Source organism: Bos indicus, chromosome 5 (genome assembly GCF_029378745.1).
Source record: "Bos indicus isolate NIAB-ARS_2022 breed Sahiwal x Tharparkar chromosome 5, NIAB-ARS_B.indTharparkar_mat_pri_1.0, whole genome shotgun sequence".
Taxonomy (NCBI): Eukaryota; Metazoa; Chordata; class Mammalia; order Artiodactyla; family Bovidae; genus Bos; species Bos indicus.
The window spans coordinates 64,633,476-64,654,604 of record NC_091764.1 but is presented as its reverse complement, the minus strand read 5'-3'; the positions used below and the strand labels follow the sequence as shown (position 1 = coordinate 64,654,604).

At 42.6% G+C, this 21,129-nt stretch overlaps 1 protein-coding gene across 5 annotated transcripts in view; it reads right to left on the bottom strand.

Moving 5' to 3' along the window:
* Nucleotides 1-21,129, bottom strand: part of ANO4 (anoctamin 4) — a 432,231-nt gene that overhangs the window by 387,658 nt on the left and 23,444 nt on the right. For 4 of the 5 annotated variants that reach the window (XM_019961160.2, XM_070789603.1, XM_070789604.1 and 1 more), the window contains exon 3: nucleotides 18,348-18,599. In XM_019961160.2, the coding sequence (XP_019816719.2) occupies nucleotides 18,348-18,599 (252 nt within the window). Of the gene's footprint in view, nucleotides 1-18,347; nucleotides 18,600-21,129 lie in introns of those variants that run through there. The other variant, XM_070789605.1, reaches the window with a different exon arrangement.

The window sequence follows — 21,129 nt, the reverse complement described above, 5'->3', positions numbered from 1 at the left end:
GGCTGACCACACTATACACTCTCATTGTTAGATTAAAATATCAAAGTAACAGTTACATTTTTATTATCTTCCTGAATATCCTATTAATTTCTCTGCATTATTTATAAAGAGGTCAGATCAACTGCAGGAGCCAGCTAGATCACCTGCTTCTTTCCTTTGTATTAAAATCACAAACGCTTACCTCTCAAGATATCCTTGCACTCTTGATGAGAAAAGTCAGATTGATAAGGCTGCCTAATTTTGTAATTAAGTGAATGCCATCCAAGAAAATTGATTTCAAAAGTGTTTCTGTGAGAAAGCAGGGATGTTTCATAACAGGTTTAAGAATGACTGTGTGGATAGATTTTTTGTCTTTGAATTTTAGTTGTTTCCTGATTTCAACAGAGAAGCTATTTGTCACTTCGTAAATAGCTACCTAAACAGATGGCTTTTCACACATAAGATGCTATCACAGGCATAGAGATTCATGACATGACAATTTTAATAGCTGTTAATTACATAGATTTAAGGGAATCAAAGTCTCTCAGAAATTTTATAAAAACATAATTATTCTAACAAATTTAATGCTACTCCCCATCTCCCTGAAATATCCAAGTATGATGTGAGCTCACTATGAAAATGAAAGTTGCTCAGTCATGTCTAACTCTTTGTGACCCCATGCACTGTCATCTGCCAGGCTCCTCTGTCCATGGGATTCTCCAGGCAAGAATACTGGAGTAGGCTGCCATGCCCTTCTCCAGCAGATCTTTCTGACTCAGGGATCAAACTATGGGGAAACCTGAAAATCTGGGGAAATTGTAGCACTTAAAGTTACAGAAACACACTAGTAAAAACATCAAAACATCCAAGTATGGCATTTACAACTCAAAGCTGTAACAAACCAAACAAAGCAGTTCAATGCAACAAACACATTGAGGGCCTATGACGTGCATGGTTCAGAACTTCCCCTCTGTACCCAGGTGAGGCTGGGTCCAATCCCTGCTCATCCACTTACTGTGGCAGAGGTCCCCAACCTCCAAGTCAAGGGCTGGTACCTTTTACCAGATCAGCAGCAGCATTAGATTAGAAATAAAGTGCACAATAAATAAAATGTGCTTGAATCATCTTGAAATCATCCCCTCACCCCTAGTCTGTGGAAGAGCTGTCTTCCATAAAATTGGTCTCTGGTGCCAAAAAGATTGGGCACGGCTATACTATGGTATCGGAGAAGGCAATGGCAAGCCACTCCAGTACTCTTGCCTAGAAAATCTCATGGACAGAGGAGCTTAGTAGGCTGCAGTCCATGGGGTCGCTACTAGTCGGACAGGACTGAAAGACTTCACTTTCACTTTTCACTTTCACGCATTGGAGGAGGAAATGGCAACCCACTCCAGTGTTCTTGCCTGGAGAATCCCAGGGACGGCGGAGCCTGGTGGGCTGCCGTCTATGGGGTCACACAGAGTCAGACACGACTGGAGCGACTTAGCAGCAGCATACTATGGTATATGTCTTAACAAGTTATTTCATCTCACTAACACTGTGTTTGTCTTAAAGATGAGAAAATATAATTTCTACTCTTCAAAAAGCTGTTTCTGGAGATTAAATGCAACAACAGATTCATTTGACAATGGGTCCATTGGACATTTACCATGTTCTAGGCTTTCATGCTGGGGATTCAGCAGTAAACAAAGTAGGAACTCTCTGCCCTCGTGGAAACTGCATTAGCCATGGCACAGAGTGGGTGTTCAGGATGTCAATACAAGAACTACTTTTTGACCTAAGATCTCAACCAGAGAGAGATAAGGAGCAAGTTCTGAAGTACCTGGGAACTCCCCAGAGAGCTGAAGTTTCCCAGCCACATTCTCACCTGGTACAGATGAACACATCCTCCCAGTCTTCATGTCTCTAGGTTTCCATGTAGAGGACTTTCTAAAATAACTGACATTTCTGATACATTGTTCCTTTCCAAAGGAGCCACGGTTTTGAGTGGGGAAAAGGTAATCTGGCTGAAGGTCGACAGCACTAGAGATTCTGGCCTCCTTTTTTCCCTCAACACCTGGGCCAGCATGAGGCAACGGTAGCCTGGATTTTGCCTGAGTTGGGCTGTCCCAAGGCCTGGGCAGAAAGTACAAAGGGGAGCAATATCCAACTTAGGCCACATTCTCCAAACCACTCTGGTCAGAAAAAGAGTGACTCAGCAGTTTACGAACACTCTGCCCTCGTGGAAACTGCATCAACCATGCAGTTTAATCTCTACATGCCAAGCACCTGCACCTACCTATCAACCAATCCTGAAATCTGGTGGGTTATATATGGGGCCCTGAACATTCCAGCACCTAGAAGCACCTGGACAGCCTCCAGCACCGTATAAAATGACTTCTGGGAAGAAAGAAATGGGAACTGCTCATGATTAAGGGAACTGTACAAAGGTCCGTCTAGTCAAGGCTATGGTTCTTCCTGTGGTCATGTATGGATGTGAGAGTTGGACTGTGAAGAAGGCTGAGCGCCGAAGAATTGATGCTTTCGAACTGTGGTGTTGGAGAAGACTCTTGAGAGTCCCTTGGACTGCAAGGAGATCCAACCAGTCCATTCTGAAGCAGATCAGCCCTGGGATTTCTTTGGAAGGAATGATGCTAAAGCTGAAACTCCAGTACTTTGGCCACCTCATGCAAAGAGTTGACTCCTTGGAAAAGACTCTGATGCTGCGAGGGACTGGAGGCAGGAGGAGAAGGGGACGACAGAGGATGAGATGGCTGGATGGCATCAGTGACTCGATGGACGTGAGTCTGGGTGAACTCCGGGAGTTGGTGACGGACAGGGAGGCCTGGAGTGCTGCGATTCATGGGGTCGAAAAGAGTCGGACACAACTGAGCAACTGAACTGAACTGATAAGGTTTCTACTGCTTTTGTTATACCCTTTTTCCCCTAATGATTAATGATGATGCCTCTATGTACTTAGTGAAGGCAGAACAAGGAGGAATAGGGGAGACCCTTTCTTCTTCCACTGTGAGCCCTGGAAAGGAAGCCTGGGATGCTGAGAAAGAAGGTCCACATTAAAGACAGGGAGGAGAAACTGTCAGCAGCTGAAAATTTAGAACCCGAAAGAGAAGACTTGGATTGTGCAGGAAAGAATCAATGTTGCAGGCCTGAGACCCTTTCTTTAGAAATGCTTGTTGGCCCTTGGCTGGCATCTGAGAACCTGGACTTCAGGACAGTTCTATCCATTCTCCAAAAGAATGGCTCATGGTGCCTGGGTTTGTTTAAGCAATGTGGGTTATGATGAACACCTGCTTTCCTTCTGGGAGTCTGGGATTTTGATACATGCAAGGCAGAGGGGACTCATGTGACCAAATACCCCCTAGGCACCAAATCTTTAATGAGCTTCCCTGGTAGACAACACTTGATGCATGTTGTCACAATTTGGTGTTGGAGGAATTAACTACATCCTGCGCAACTCCACTGGGAAAAAACCCTTGGAAACTTGAGCTTGGTTTCCTCCGGACTTTGTCTCATAGCTCAATGGGTAAAGAATCCACCTGCAATGCAGGATTCCCCGGCTCAATTCCTGGGTCAGGAAGACCCCCTGGAGAAAGGATCGACTACCCACTCCAGTATTATTGGGCTTCCCTTATGGCTCAGCTGGTAAAGAATCTGCCCGCAATGCAGGAGACCTGGGTTCAATCCCTGGGTTGGGAAGATCTCCTGGAGAAGGGAAAGGCTACCCACTCCAGTATTCTGGCCTGGAGAATTCCATGGACTGTATAGTCCGTGGGGTTGTAAAGAGTCGGACACAACTGAGCTTCACTTTCACTTTGTCCCACCTAAATTTTCTGTTTGCTGGTATTGTTTTGTACCCTTTCATCAAAATATATCTTAGCTGTGATTAGGACTATGTGCTGACTCCTTCAAATTCTCCCAGGGAATCAGTGAACCTGTAGGTGGTCCTAGGGACCCTGATGCTAAGGACCTGCAGGAATCGGCCCAAGGACAGGATGTGGGCCTGGGACTGAAAGTCACACAAAGCCTCTGGACAGATGCCTTTCTTCCCACACCACCGAAGACCCCTGTGCTGGAGAAACTGAAGTTTTGGATAGAGTGAGGAGAAAATACAGATAGGAGACAGAAAGAAAAAGAGGAGGAGGACGTGGCATATTGCAAAGGTGGCCTTGGCTTTAAGTGGCCAAAAGGCCTTGATAAAGGCCTAGGGATCTTTCTTGCAAAAAACTTTTAGAGTAAGTTTAAGTAGGCACATTCCTGCTTCTCTTCCTATGCTTCTCTGCTTCCTCCCTCCCTTTTTGTCTCTAAAAGCTTCAGGTGTGGAGTATAGGTGCCTCTTGTTCAGGGAAGGAAAGAAACAGCATGTTGGAGGGGTCGCCTGGCCAAGTCAGCTCAGCCACACTGACCACACAACCAGAGCAGCTATGCTTTGCCCAGCCCCTTCTGACAGCCCTGAAGATGTAGGAAAGAGATGGAAAAGGCAGGGAGAAATGACTGAGCCCAGACTCCATTAACTCATTCTCCCCTAATTCCAGTCTCAGCCATAGTAAGAAAGCTCCAGTTTGGTCTGTTCTTGATTTAACAAAGATGCATGCATTTCCCAAGGCTGTAGTGGTGCTTAACACATGGGATGGAAAGTGATGCTCCCACCACACAAAGATACCACATATTGAGAGAGTGGGGGCTAACACGACCCAGTAGGAAGGTATGACATTTGACGTCCAAAGACTTGAGTTTGAGTCCATGCTCCAAGGTATCTGTGCAAAACATGCTCTTCTACAGCCTCAAATGAGTTTACTGATACTTATCCATAGTGGGTTGAACAGTACTCTCTAAAATATATACCCACCCAGGACCTCAGAATTTGAACTTATTTGGAATAACAGTCTTAACCAATGTAATTAAGGCAAGGATCTTGAGATGAGATCATCCTGGAGTAAAACAGGCCCTGAATCCAGTGACAGTGTCCTTACAAGAGACAGAAAGGAGCAACACACACACACACCTTACAAGAGACAGAAAGGAGCAACACACACACACACACACACACACACACACACACACACACACACACACACAGGAAGAGCAAGGTAAAGATTGTTCCCTAGAGCTTTCAGAGGGAAGATGGTCCTGCTGCCATCTTGATTTCAAACTTCTGGCCTCCAGAATTGAGGGCAAATAAATGTCTCTTGTTTTATGCCATTTAAGTTTGTGGCTACTTGTTGCAGCAATCCTGGGATACCAATACACTGCTTTACAGGGTCAGTGTGAACATCAAGTGAGATAAAGAAGGTTAAAACACATTGTGAACTATTTAGAGGCATGTAAGTGGCAGCTATCATTATTAAATCAAAATTGGGGAGAGTAACACATCTCCTGTGGGAAACCAAGTTCCAGACCTGGCCCTAAGGACACATAGCCAGCAGCTCTTGCCAGAGAGGACAGAATGCTGTCACCTGACTCCTTGCCTTGCCTGGTCAAGACCGCCTCACTCCACTTGTACTTTGCACCTTTAAGGAGGATTCATGTGTCAGCTGGTGAGAAAGAAGGCGTCCATCTGCTCCCCAACACCAGTCACGTGGCAAGCATCACACACTGAGGCCACCATCTGTGCTAACAACTCATATCCAAGTACAGTTCAATGTCAGCCCTACTCTCTTCCTGAATGAGCCAGGACCAAGGGCAGGTGACTCTGGGGCCAGAGTCTCTCCATGAAGAGCATTCTGGGTCAGAGCACTTCCAGGCAGATTAAGTCCAGGCTAAAGGAGGAAGAGCTCACCACAAGGCCTTCCACTGATCCAAAGGGTCTCACTCAGGACATTTTCAGGCATGGTGTAATGTTTCCAGTACTTTCTGGCCTTTCCTTTTTAAGGGGAGCTTTGAGTGTTGATATAATTTTCCTTTATATTAAAGGTTGTGCTAGTGGTAAAGAATGTACCTGCCAATGCAGGAGACACAAGAGACGCAGATTCAATTCCTGGATTGGGAAGATCCCCTGCAGTAGGAAATGGCAACCCACTCCAGTATTCTTGCCTGGATAATCCCACGGACATAGGAGCCTTGAGAGTTATGGTCCACAGGGGTCATAAAGAGTCAAACGCCACTGAAGCAACTGAGCATGCACTTATATTCAAAGCTATAGTCCTTGAGAGAGAGGAGAATAGATATAGATCGATCAAAGTAGTTGGGTAAGAAGTAGAATAGGGCAGAAAGAATATTATCATTGATAGTATCCAGAAAAGAGTCTGGAGATGCTTGAGGGAAGTATCCAGACAAAAGTGACAAGGTTTGAATCAAGATAGGGAGAGTGAACAGGGACAGATTCAACACAGCTTACTGCAGGGACATGAGGAGCAGAAGAGAAAAGTATAGGATTATTCTAGGGTTTTGGCTTGGACAACTGGGTACATTCACCAAGAGAGAAAACACAGAAGGAAAGGTGAATTTGGGATAAAAAGCGGGGGCAGGGGATTGTGGCTAAGCCGAGTTGGGGTACCTGTGAGACATCTATATCAATATTTCTAAAAAAGTCAGAAAAGGTCAGGTGGGAGGTTTGAGCCTACAAAACAGAATACAGATCAACAAACAAGGTTACAAACCAGGAAGGGGAGAGGGAGTGAAAGGGCAGACTGTTATTTATTAAATAAATTTACTAAATGTATTATATTTACTAAATATCAATTAAATATATTTATATTTAAGGGATATAGAGAAGGTCTAGTGAAGGAGAACATAGAATAGAACCTAAGGCTTGAAGGGCTCCATGGAGATCTCCCAAGAGCTGAACAATCCCCACTGAAAGGGAGAAGGATTAGGATGGGAAAATATTTACTAGGTTTGGCAATTAGGAGGTCACTGATGATTGATATATCCCATGCAAGGGTGGGTGGAGATGCCAGATGAAGAATAAAGGGAAGAAAGGGGTGAAAAGAGAAGAAAATGAATGCAGGCTTGTCTTTGGAGTTTGGAGGAGAAGGGGTAGTAGCTAGAGGGCACTCTAGAGTTAGGAGTTGGGTTTTGCTTATTTTGTTGGTATTTTTGGTTTGTTCACTTTTGTTATAGAGAATTGGGGTTTATCTTAGTTTATAGGATTTAGGACTTGAGTGAATGTAGACACTAGTTGGAAAGAAGCTGATAAAGTCCCTGAAAAGGCCAATGGGACAGGATCCACTATTATAAAGGGCAGACAGAGACTCAATGAGGGGTGTGAAGAAGAAAGTGATGAGATGAGTGTATTCTAGTGAATTATAACCGCGTGTGAAATTATTTTCTCTGCTGGAAGCTCCAAAGAGGCAAGGACCCTACTTTTCATTTTTACATCCACACCATTTTCCACAATGGCAAGCACAGGCAGTGTTCAGTACATTTTGGATGAATTAAGGATGTGCATAACTGGATTTATGATCATGAAAATTGTAGTAATTATGTGCAGCCCTCTTCTAAGGACTTTAAGTTGATTCACTCTGAATTCTTACAAAAACATATGATGTAGGCAATCTTATCCCTGCTCTATTTTAAAAGATGCATAGCAAATAAGTGATTAGAGCATATTGAAAACTTAAGATTTTTCTGGCTATTCTTGTGTTTCAGCCAAACAATAAAAGTACTTCTTAGTACAACTGAATCTATATAGCAATTTTTCCCTCAAGATATGAGGCAGATTTTTTTTTTAAAGCTCAACTATTGAAGGTGGGGGAAGGGAGAAGAGTCATCATCTAATTTCTTGTTCTCCTGTCTCTTATTAAGTCTTGGGCTTTCTGGTTAATATTCATTCCATCAATAAATCACATTATAAAATAATAATATGCATTCTACACAAATTAAAGTGACACCTCTAGTTTCACCCTGAATCTTGACTATACTTTTTATATTGGAAGGTTGCAAAATGTTAGTTTAAGACACAAAATACTGAAATCTTGGCCCTAAAATTAAATGAGGAAAATAACACAAAAGCATTTTCTATAGCAGCCTATACTACATTAAAATTCAAGAATAATACAAGCCATAAACTTCTTTAACAGAGAGGGGCTCCCTGACATTGGTCTTATGGATGACTTTTTTGGATCTGACATCAGAAGCAAAAAATAAATAAATAAAAGATTACAATGAAATAAAAGAGAGATTACAATTATAACGTTACTGCACAGCAAAAGAAACCATCAATTACATAAAAAGGAAAGCTCCTGAATGGGAAAAAATATTTGCAAATGATATATCCAAGGAAGGGATTAATATTCAAAATATTAAAAGAACTCATACAACTCAAAAGAAAAAAATATGATTAAAAAGGTAGGCAGAGGAACTTAATAGACATTTTCCCAAGGACAACATACAAATGGTCAACAGATTCATGAGAAGATGGTCAACATTACTAGTCAGGGAAATGCAAATCAAAACCACAATGAGATAGCCATTCTAACATGTGTGAGGCATCACCAAAAAGACAAGCAATAACAAGTATTGGTCAGGATGTGGAAAAAAAGATACACTGATCAGAATGTAAGTTGGTGCAGCCTCTACGGAGAACAGTATGGAGAGTCCTCAAAAGTTTAAAAATCAAATTACTGAACAATCCAGCTATTCTACTCCCAGGAATTTGCCCAAGGGAAATAGACTACTTCCAAAAGATATCTGTACTCCCATGTTCATTGCAGCTTTATTCACAATAGCCAAGATATGGAAACAATGTAAGAGTCCATCAACAGATGAATGGATAAAGATGTGGTATGCATGTAAAACAGAATATTATTCAGTCATTAGAAAGAAGGATCCTATCATTTGCAATATGCATGGACCTTGACGGACTTATTAAGTGAGATAAAATATACTATATGAGCTCACTTACCTGCAAAATTTTTTTAATGAATGAAAATGAATTTATAGAAACAGAACAGATTGGTGGTTGCCAAAAGCAGAGGGTGGGGCAAATGGATAAAGATGGTCAAAAGATACCAATTTCCAGTTATAAAAAATAAATCCTGGGGAGGTACAGCAAGGTGACTACAGTTAACACTACAGCAGTCCCCCTTTCTCATGGTTTCAGTCACCAGTAGTCAACCTCGGTCCAAAAATCCTTGTACAACAGACCTCACACACACCAGCAAAAAAAATGACCTCTGTCACCTTACTACGGTTTCAGAGGATCTGAGGTACTACTATCTTACATAGATCAATGCCATTCAAATTGTAAGTTGCAATCATTGGTAGACAACGGCATCAATTTAACGGATCACTACCCACTTCTGGGGGAAAAGCAATGCATATCAGAGTACATGACACATGAGGATCAGTGTTATGACCTGAAACATTGTTTTCAGATGTGAGAGAGAAGGAAGAAGAAAAGTAGAGGTAGTGGATCACAGTATGAAAATGTTTGTCGCTCTAGGTAATGGCAACACACACACACACTGCAAAAACAAGCTGAAAGCCACAAGCTAAGACAAGGCAGTGGCACAGCATTTTACAACTCACTAAGCACAGCATCCAAGCCCAAACCAGGAAATCGGAGGAGCCAGGTAAGGAAAGAGAGAAGGAATCAGTGGGCCAGAGTAGTTAATAGAAATAGTCACTTTCCTAAAATCCTCACATTTTAGGATGAACAAACTTGTCGTCATTTTGATCTCATTTGAGTCTCACACCAGTATCATTTTACAGATGAAGCAATCAAGCTCAAAGAAGCTAAGTCCTTCTGGTGAGGGTACCATGCTACGTGACTGAGCTGAGACTGAGGTCTTCAGTCTCCTGGCTGCCCACATTCTCGCTATAACTTCACCAGTTCCAATACATCCTTGAGATCTCTCAATCTACTGTCACTCTTGAGTCTTTACCTGTTTTAAAACTAAATAAACCCCACTTGATATACCCTCTGATTTTGTTTTAGTTTTGTTTGCTCCGGCGGGTTCTGAGCCCACTTTTGGAACCTGGATCCCACAGCTCAGCCCAGGCGAGCGCGCGGGCCGTGGGGCTACAGCTCCGCCTCTGCGTTACCTGCGCGCGCCTGCGCCTTTCCGGCTCCCCGGGCTCCGGGCGCCTGCGCTCTAGCTTGTCCCGGCAGCCGCAGACACCGCCTCCGTGAAGCCCGCAGCTCCTCCCGCCCTGTCCGCCGCGGAGCCCAGCCCACGTGTCCCAGTCACTGACTGCTCATCTCCCGCCAGCATCGCCTACGTGGAATCCCTAATTGTACTCCCTCCCCCTTCACTGAACTAATCAGATTTTCTTATTTGTGATTATTTAATATCTGTTTAATCCACTAGCTTGCTCCACCGTCATTCCAAAAAGAAAGGAGCCCTGTGTCCTAATGCAGTGCTTGGCCCACTCAGTACTTGCCACTCAGGGAACAGCTGTTGAATAAATGGACACCACCTCGGATGAGAAAAGCGAAGGGAATTCGCCCATTCTCCAGTTACAGCCATAAACCATCTGTATTCTTATTTTGCTGAAAAGAAACCGCCGTAGAAAACTTCCAAACTCCTACCCTCCTAACCAGGCACACAGTAGTCAGAAGGGTGCCCCTTTGTTGGAGGGAAATATTACAAGGTGTGCCTGAATCTGGGTGCTCAGAAAATCTGACCCATGCATCACCACCTCTCCCACCACAGAATTCAAAGCTTAGATCCTCTATGCGTTCCCGACTTTGAAAATAATTTACAAGTCAGTTGCTCTCCAAAAACCCACTGGATGAACTCTGATGAACCACATCTCAAAAACCCTAACCTACTTCAACTCCAGACTCAGTTAAACAAACAAGTGGCACAGTCATCGCCTCCCACCCCAGCCGACTTACCATACCAGTGGCTTGAGAAATCCACTGTGCAGCCAACTTGCCTTTCCCCCTTTATAATTTCTTAATCCCTTCATTTCAATCAGCTGATGTAGCAGAGGCTGTAGTGAGCCCTGACACTCCCCCAGCTGCTCTAAGTATTGGTGCTGATGGCGTTCAGCTGAGTTTCTCTGTCTTTGGGGCCTTACCCTCCAAGAGAATGTCTCAAGGTCACACCCCTTTCCGGTAGCAGGTTGCCTCCAGGCAGTGATGAGAGGTACAAAGCCCCACTGGGGGACAATTCTGAAGGCCGGCCGGCTCCAGATCACTCTATATGATGCGTTGAAGCCTGTGTATGTCATCACAGTCCAAATCCCGGCTCTACCCAGCCCTGCTCCGTTCCCACTCCCATCCTCACCGCCCACATCCACAAATACACTCATACACATTGATCTCAAGGGTTCTCCCCAATAAACTTCTTACATTTCCATCTCTAGCTTTGAACCTACTTCCCAGGAAACCCAAACCAAGCTAACTAATTCCCCCCCACCCCCCACCCTCAAGCAGTACTGTGGTTGTTGGGTTTTTTTTGTATCTAAAACCATGTATACAAAAAAGTCAGAACACATACCACACTGGTCAATCATTTTCCCAAAACATGGTATAAGCAGACCTTCTGCTTATAACTGGTGGTAAAGCAAATGTCTTTATGGAGTGCTGTTCTGGGAACTCAGAGGCATGTTTTGATAAAAACAAGATTTCCAAGGATCTTTAAAAAGATCCCTTTCCTTCACAGCACCTGCCTGCTCATCACTATACTATACTATACATTTTGGGGTGTGATTTTGTTGTCTGCATCTCACACTAAATTACAAGCTCCACAACAGTCATACAGGAGCTTGTCAGAAAAGCAGGATGTCACCCTCAACCCCCATCTACTGAATGAGAATCTTCAGTTTAACATCTCCAAGCGATCTGTATTCACATTAAAGTTTGAGAGAACTGGCCTAAACAATCAAGTTTCAGTAATATAGTTCAACTTATCTGGAAGCACATACAATATCCACTCAGTCACATACCACATCTATTAATCACCAAGATGTGCTGAAGCTCCCTCCAAACTATCCCTCAGACGTGCCCCTTTTGGATTATATTGCTTAATCCCAGCTCAAGCCTTCTTATCTCTAGAGGACCACACATCAGGTAGCAAGAATCTGGATGACTGGATGAATGGCTGAGTTTATTGGAGCATTTTAATGCCTTTTGATTCTAAAATATATCATCCTTTGCAAACCAGATTTAATAGTTTTAAATCAGGTTTTTCAGTTTCATATATCAGAAATCCTCCAGAAACTTCATAGCTGCATCATTTAATTGACTTTGTCCTCATGTGCCATTAATCATTCCCTGATTCACTGATGCTTTCAATCTTCTAAAACTAAATAACCACTATACCTGGAGAAGGGATTAACGGGATTGTGCTAGAATCAGAAGTTAATGGCAGCACATGGTCTTGAATTCTGAAAAGAACGATACAGCCAAATTTAAGAGAACAAGAGGAAATTAGGAAACTTGAAGAAAGCTCAGTGATTTATTTCTCTCAGCCAGTTCTCTTGTCAAATAAACATTCCCAACCATCCTCTTAGTTCTAAAATGCGGGCAGTCCCCAACTAACCTCAGTTTTTCTCAGAGAAGTGGCATATACATGAGTTAAGATTCTAGGTCCGTTCACAGATGTCAATTAACTCATGGAATCCCAAAAAAAGTTGAACACCAAAGTAATAGCCCCAGAGAACCCAACGACCCCATATAACAGCATCTCTGTATATAATGCATTCAGTGCTCAAGTTTGACTATAAGGACACACAACCCATAATTGCTCTGGGATCAGTCTCCATGCACTGCCCACTGTTTGGAATACTAGTTCCTCATTTGAACAACCTCTACTCAAATGCCTGCCCTTCTACTGTGACATCTTCTACCCAGCCAATATTCTAGAAAACCACAGATCACCTTCCAGAAAGCCAGGACAAGCAGTTTCACTTATTACAACTTCCCAGCATTAGCAGGTTAACCATGATACCTACTACATTCCATATAAACTTTACTAGGAAACATTCCATCACATAAAATTAAAGTTGAATTACCCCTTCAGGGATGTTTTGACAAAAGGAAAACGTTTTAAAGACAGAGAAATAAGGGGGTAGGTACCCATTCCATTTTTGTTTTGTTTTAATTTATTTATTTTAATTAGAGGCTAATTACTTTGCAATATTGTAGTGGTTTTTGCCATATATTGACATGAATCAGCCATGGGTGTACATGTGTTCCCCATCCTGAACCTCCCCCCACCTCCCTCCCGATCCTATCTCTCAGGGTCATCCCAGTGCACCAGCCCTGAGCACCCTGTCTCATGCATCGAACCTGGACTGGCGATCTATTTCACATATGGTAATATACATGTTTCAATGCTATTCTCTCAAATCATCCCACCCTCGCCTTCTCCCACAGAGTCCATAAGTCTGTTCTTTACATCTGTGTCTCTTTTGCTGTCTCGCATATATGGTCCACTCCATTTTAAATATCATATAAAATGTTCAATTAAAACGAGAGAGAAAAGAAGAAACAGCAAACAAATGCAATGAATAGAAAGCAGTTACAAAGCAGTAGATATTTACCCAGCTCTATCAATAATCACTTTAAATGTGAATGGTTTAACTATATCAGTTAAAAGACAGATCAAAAGAATGGATAAAAGCAGAAGTCCAGAGAACTGCACTGGACTGAATTAGTATAAATCAGTGGTTCTAGACTAGGGGCTTCCCTCATAGCTCAGTTGGTAAAGAATCCACCTGCAATGCAGGAGACCTGGGTTCTACTCCTGGGTTGGGAAGATCCCCTGGAGAAGGGAAGGGCTACACACTCCAGTATTTTGGCCTGGAGAATTCCATGGACTATATAGTCCATGTGATCACAAAGAGTTGGACACAACTGAGTGACTTTCACTTTCATTTTCCCGACTAGGGGCAATTTTAGAATCAAGAAGACTTTTGGCATTGTCTGGAGATATTTCTGGTTGTCACAATTGGCATCCATCAGGTAGAAACCAGAGATGCTACTAAACATCTACAATGCACAAGACAGCCTCCATAACAAAGAATTACTCAACCCGAAATGTCAATAGGGCCAAGGTTGAAAAATTGGTATAAGTGAACAAGAAAAGACCTATATGCAGCATGAGATAGAATTTAGGAAGAGTCAAAGGACACAAAGAAACATAGAAAAAGGAAAATCAAAAGTGTGAAGGATATATTTTATCAAAGACAGTCCTGGAAATGTCATAAAGGTGGGGGCCCACTGCAAGGTCAAGGTACAACATATAAGAAGAGAAATGCAAAGGAAGGAGGCAGTGTTAAGAATTGATGATGAACATGGGACCATGGCACATACACTGCAGATGGTTAGCAGCATTCCTAGCCTCTACCCATTCAATTCAGTGCAGTAGCTCAGTTGTGTACAACTCTTTGCAACCCCATGGATGGCAGCACGCCAGGCTTTCCTGTCCATCACCAACCCCCAAAGCTTGCTCAAACTCATGTCCATTGAGTCAGTGATGCCATCCAACCATCTCATCCTCTGTCTTCCCCTTCTCCTCCCACCTTCAATCTTTCCCAGCATCAGGGTCTTTTCAAGGGAGCCAGTTCTTCACATCAGGTGGCCAAAGCATTGGAGTTTCAGCTTCAGCATCAGTAGATGTTCATAGTACCTTCTGTCCCATTGTGTCAACCAAAAATACCTCCAGACATTGACAAATACCCATGAAATAAAATTAACCCTGGTTGAAAACCATTCTTCTAGAGGGATCTTTCTAAATTAAACATGTATTTCTTCCTCTCTTTATTTCTTTCATCTTAGCTTTTCTTTAGGCTCAAATTCCTTCTTTTCTAAAATAGGCTCTTCAGGGGACTTCCCTGGTGGTCCAAGGGCTAAGATTCTGCACTCCCAATGCAGGGGGCCCCGGTTCAATCCCTGTGAAGGGAACTAGATTCCACATGCTGCAACTAAAAGTTAAAATCCCACAACTAAAGACCTGGCACAGTCAAATAAATAGATTTTTTTTAATAAAAATATTTTTAAAAATTAAATAGGCTTTACAGCCATTCTTCCAGTAGCTGTGCACTGGGTACACCTTCCCAGTCTTTCTCCAAAAATGTTCTAATGCTGACCTCCCTCTTCAATGATCACTTAGCTGGGTTCAGAATTCTGAACTGACCATTACCTCTTTCAGCACTTTGAAGATATCGATTCACTGTCTTCTAGCCTCTATCATTATCATTGGAAAGGCTTCCTCCTTAATTGTTTCTCATTCGTGGTAAATCTGCTTTTCCGCTCAGATTGCTAAGATTTTTCTCTTTGTCTTTTGCTGACTCACCACAATATGTTTATACGTGGATTTATTTTTACTTATTCTGCTCGGCATTACTGTGTTTCTTGAATCAAAATATTTCTGTCTCTCAATTCTGGGGAACTCTCAGTGATTATCTTTTTAAAAATATTCTCTCTCTCCATTCTTTCTCTCAACAGAGATTTTCAAGTGGGAGGGAAATGGAGAGAGGGAGAAAGAGTGGAAAACAGGGGAAGAGATGAATTTGGAAAAGCTAACCCCAAGGACATAGAAGAATTAAGAAGTGGGGAGGCTCCTCTAGTAGAGATCATGAGAGCTGGAGTGAGATAATGCAATGGGGATGGAGAGGATGCTCTGAATCAGAGACACTCTAGAGTAGACAATGCACATGTCAGTCAGCTGGCTGTGGAGGCTGATGGCAGCAGAGCGTTAAAACATGAGGACACCCAGTATCTGCCCTGGGGTCTGCGTGGACTGTGGCACCATTAAACAGAGTTGGAAATTCAGTCTGGAAATTGTAGGAAGCACTCTCCTAGAGTTAAAGTGACTTATCTTACCTCAGAGTTTTCTTCAAACTAGCAACAGAATCAAATCTATATGTGTGTATGTGTGTGTATGTATATATGTATACATAAATTAACTTTATTATTGAAAACAGGAAGGAGAGACTTCCTTGGTGGTCCAGTGGCTAAGACTCTGTACTTCCAATGCAGAGGGTATGGATTCAATCCCTGGTTGGGGAACTAAGATCCCACATGCTGCAAGATGCAGCAAAAAAATAAACAAACAAACAAGAAAGAGAAATGAAACTGGAAGCTTTCACACCAAAAAAATACAATTAAAATCAATAAACTGCTGTAAGAAATCAACAAATGCAATAATTAACCTATAGATAATCATAGTTGAGACTCACAGAAGTTATACCAGAATCTATAATATTCTATTATAAAATACTACCCGCTTGTTTAATGTATCATTGTCAGGCTTACTTTGTAAATACACAAATTATTATTACTAAAAACCAGTTGCTTGTAAAAATTCAACATTTTATTGCTAAGAGAAAGTTCCTAGGATTGAAGAGAAATATGGGCTTTTCATTTGTTTCTGAAAACCTACAAGTTAAAAATAGAAACCTCCTCCAAAAATCAGACTGTGAGGCTCTATGGAAAAAGGAAATGAAAAGTCAACTCAAAGGGAAACATGTTAAAATGCTAATCTGGCAGCTGCCATTTCACATTCCTCTTTGCCACGAAATGCCATAACCTCGCAGCTGCCCGGGCCAAAGCCAGCACTTTTCTTAACTTCGGATTTTACTCAACTTTTTAAAGCAGGCAGAGTCAGTTTTCAATCATGATAAATCAAAGTGCAGGAGATTTCAAACATAAATATGGAAAATGTTCATACTTCAGATCATGATTTCTCTACTCTCCAATTGACCTTCAATCAGGACAACCAGAAAGATGCTCAGGTTTCCAGAGCTAATGGTATGCAAATATCCCCCAGCATCCTGCAATATCATCCAGCCACTTAACCAAAGACACTTGTGTGTCATATTTGTGACACCCCAAGGTGTGTGTGGGAAACTCAGGAATAAAAATCTCAGGAGGGAGCAGTCTGCAGAAAGCAGACACTGAAGCTTGCTCTGTGCCATGCCCACAGCATCCCCTGGATAGAGCCCAGGCATCTTCATTTCTAAGCAGCTGGGGACTCTGAACATTTAGTGAAGTCTGCAATCCACTGTTGAGAGACTGCTCTCGATCATCTGGAAAGTCTGCAATATCAGTGTCTCATCTCTAGGTGGCAGCATCTGTGAATTTGTTGAATATCATTGTGCAATGTTGAGTGTCAACCTTCAAAAATTTATCTCCAGAACAGAAATTACGCATTGAATTTCTCCGCCTAAACCATTATCTCTAAGTGTTGTATCTGTAGGGGGAAAAAAATAGTGGCAGGATAGATTTTGCATATTTTAAACCTCCAACTCAAGACTCTAGAAATGTTTAATTAACTGACCATTCTTGCCTAAGTAAAGCTTTCCACAACTCAAAGTATAATGGAAGCAATAAATTTCAAAGTAAGATGCTGTGAATATTCTTCTTGCCCTGACTGTACAAGTCATGAGCCCCAAAGATCACATAGATCAGTGGTCAACATTTTTTGCAGAGAGACACATGGCAAATATTTTAGGCTTTGCAGACCATAACATCTCTGTCACAATTACTCAACTCTGCCATTGTCACCTGAAAGCAACCAGAGACAAATACATAAGTGGTTGTGTCCCAATAAAACTTTATATATGAATACTGAAATGTGAATTTCTCATGTCTCAAAGATTATCATCCTTTTAATTTTTTCCCACAGTATGGTCTGAATGTTTATATCCCTCTAAAATGTATACATTTGAAATCCTAATGCCTAATATGATGGTATTAGGAGGTGGGACCCTTGGGAGGTGGTTAGGTCATGAAGGTAAAGCCATCATGACTGGGATTAGCATTCTTATAAAAAAGACCCTACAGAGATCCCTCACCCTTTCTGTCATGTAAGGACACTATGAGAGGTCTGTGACCCAAAAAAGGGTCCTCACCCAACTATGCTGGCATCCTGATCTCAAACCTCCAGCCCCCAGACTGTGAAAAATAAATTTGCTTTTTTTATGAACTACCTGATCTGTGGTCTTATGTCATAGCAGCATGAACAGACTAAGATACTGACCATTTAAAACAGAAACTATTTTTAGTTCTTGGGCTGAAAAAAGAACAAGTGGCAGCCAAGATTTGGCCCATTGGCAGTGATGGGCAGACCCCTGACATAGATCAAACTGGTGGAGCATCACATGTTGATGGTAACTGACTACCAACTTGATTGCATTCAAAACTTTCTTGAATACAAGAGTTTAATTCAAGATAGATGCCTTGTCGCTAAGTAGAGAATAGAAATTAAACAAACAAAAAGTCCTGGAATTCTGATTTAGAGTTGATTTCCAGATGACATCATACCAAACAGAACTAATGCTTAGGTCAGATATTTCTGAACACATCTAACCTTACTTCTGATACACCCAAGCTATTTAAAGGCCAGCAAATACGGGAGAATTGTTGGGGTCCACAAGCAGAAATACAGGTGCAATCCTCAGTAGGCAAATGCGTGAAGGGCTCTTTAAACACACTGTGTCCTGACTCTCCAACAGGAAACCACCACCGTTACCTGTTGTGTCCTGGCTCAGGGTTTCCTGGCTGCTGCTGCTGTAAGAAGGCACTGGAGTGATGGACAGTGAGGCTGGGCAAGACAGAGGCGTGGCCAGCTCCGTCTTGCGAGTGAGGGATCGGTGATACACTGGGACGCCTGCATCTTTGGAGATGAAGAGAGGCAGATCTGATGGTAGGGTGGGTCTGCCTTGTGCATAGGGATTTTTCCAGCGGGTGAGCCCAATTGCAACAGGCCCTGCAACATCATAACCTGGCAAGACAGACACATAAGGTCAGGATCAGCAATTAAAACATCACATCATCTTGCCTTTTGTATTTCCCCGAAGTCTTAGCTGTGAGTCAATAAAACACCACTTGAGATAAGGCTTCATGTTACTAATAAGCAGGCAGGAATTGTAACCAATGTATGTTTATCAAGCACATACTGTATGCTGGGTGCCCAGTCTTTGTCCTTCAGGAGCTCAGAGTCTAATAAAGGAGATAAGACTTGTGATTATAATGAAAAAATAAATGAAGGTCTATTACATTCTGGTTTCCCTAGTGGCTCAGATGGTAAAGAATCTACCTGCAATGCAACAGATCTGGGTTCGATTTCTGGGTTGGAAAGATCCCCTGGAGAAGAGAATGGCAACCCACTCCAGTATTCCTGCCTGGAAAATCCCATGGACAGAGGAGCCTGGAGGGCTACAGTCCATAAAGTGGCAAAAGTTGGACACAACTGAGCAACTAACACTTTCACTGTTATTACATTCTAGGTACTTTACAAAAAGTGACTGTAATCTTCACAGCAATTATACAAGGATGTGTTGTTCAGTCACTAAGTCATATATGAGTCTTTGAGAGCCCATGGACTGCAGCACGCCAGGCTTCCCTGTCCTTCACTATCTCCCGGAGTTTGCTCAAACTCATGTTCTTTAAGTCGATGATGCCATCCAACTTTCTCATCCTCTGTTGCTCCCTTCTCCACTATTTCAGTTTTATGGATGAGGAAACTGAATCTTCCCTAGGCCAAGCAGCCAGTAAGTGCCAGGTCTGTCTGGCTCCAAAACCTACGTTCTTTCTCCTAAATTACAACTAACGAGAATACAAAGTGAGAGGAAAGAACTAAAGCAGGACAGGAACACTCCTTAGGATTTTGGGAGACAAAGCCCTTTTCAGTAGATGAACTAGGTCATGGAAAAGATGGCATGAACTTGGCCTTCTAGCTAAGGGTTGTAGTCTAGAACAACCAGAAGAACAGATTTATTCTGTAGCTATGTTTTGTTAGCCTACATTTTTCTTAATTTGAAGCAAAATTAAAATTGACAACAATAAAAATCTAGAGCAGTTTTAACAAAAATCCAGCTTTCTGTTCTCTCTTTTAAAATCTCTTGATTTTCAGGGCTTTCCTGGTGGTCCAGTGGTAAAGAATTTGCCTGCCAATGCAGAAGACACAGGTTCAGTTCCTGGTCCGAGAAGATCCCTCATGCTACGGAGCAACTAAGCCCATGCATCACAACTACTGAGCCTATTCTCTGGAGCACATGCTCTGCAACAAGAAAGGCTACTATAATGAGAAGCCCACACACAGCAAGGAACAGTAGCTCTGCTAACCACCGCTAGAGAAAGCCTGCATGCAGCAACAAAGACCCAGCAGAGACAAAAATAAATAAATATTAAAAAAAAAAAAAACCTCTTGATCTTCCCCTAAAGATCTAGCAATACTGGACTGCATTCCCATGTGGCAACTGTCAGCTGAAGCAACCACAGAGCAACTCTACTGAAGTGGAATAAAGGAATTCCTGTCTGCCACAGTCCCCACCACTCCTTAATGCCTTACTCCCAGCCTGCTTCACTTAATTTATCTTACATGCCTGACCTCTGCAGGCCTTTGCATCTGCAGCCAAGATAGAGAATTTAGAAATACAATGTAAGTATAGTCAGGAAAAAAATAAAAATGCAAAGGTAGGTTGATGCAAGATAGCTGAGGGTCTTAAATGCCAAGGTAAGAAAATTGGATTTTACTTATTAGGCAAAATGATAGCTCTAAATAAGTTTTTGAAGTGGGGACCGGCAAAATCAAACAGACTGCAGCAAAAGCCAGAAACTGTCCCTGCTTCCTCTGGTGCTGATTCCTTCTGGGAAGCTTCCTCTGACTTCTCAAAGCTGACTTAACCAAGTAAAGAGAGGCCCTGGAAAAGGTGCTGGGTGTAGGGACTGGAGGTGTGAGGGGAGACAGTCCAGATAGGGGAGAGGGTATTGAGGGACCAAGAAAGCCCTAAAGGGGCAACAAGGTGGGGGGCATGCCTGGATCCTGAAGACCTGACAGTGGTGTCTGGGCAGCCCTCCCACATATGCATGAAACCACTTGAACACAGACATGTGTCAGACTGGGCTTCCCTGGTGGCTCAGTTGGTACAGAACCTGCCTACAATACAGGAGATCTGGGTTTGATCCCTGGGTTGGGAAGAGCCCCTGGAGAAGAAAATGGCTACCCACTCTAGTATTCTTACCTAGAGACCCCATGGACAGAGTAGCCTGGCGGGCTACAGTCCACAGGGTCACAAAGAGTCAGACAGGAGTGAGCAACTAACCCTTTCACTTTCGTGTGTCGGACAGTCTCTGCTGATACTTCACAGCCAAGTGTTCCTTTTTTCTGTGTGTCTCCCTCATGAGCTGAGCATCCTGCAAGGTCAGAGGGTATCTTAATCATCTTTGAAACTCCCTCCCAGTGTTTCTCTATTTGGCTCTTTATCCTGGCATTCAGTAGATATCCACTGTTCACAGAACTCTTCCTAGAC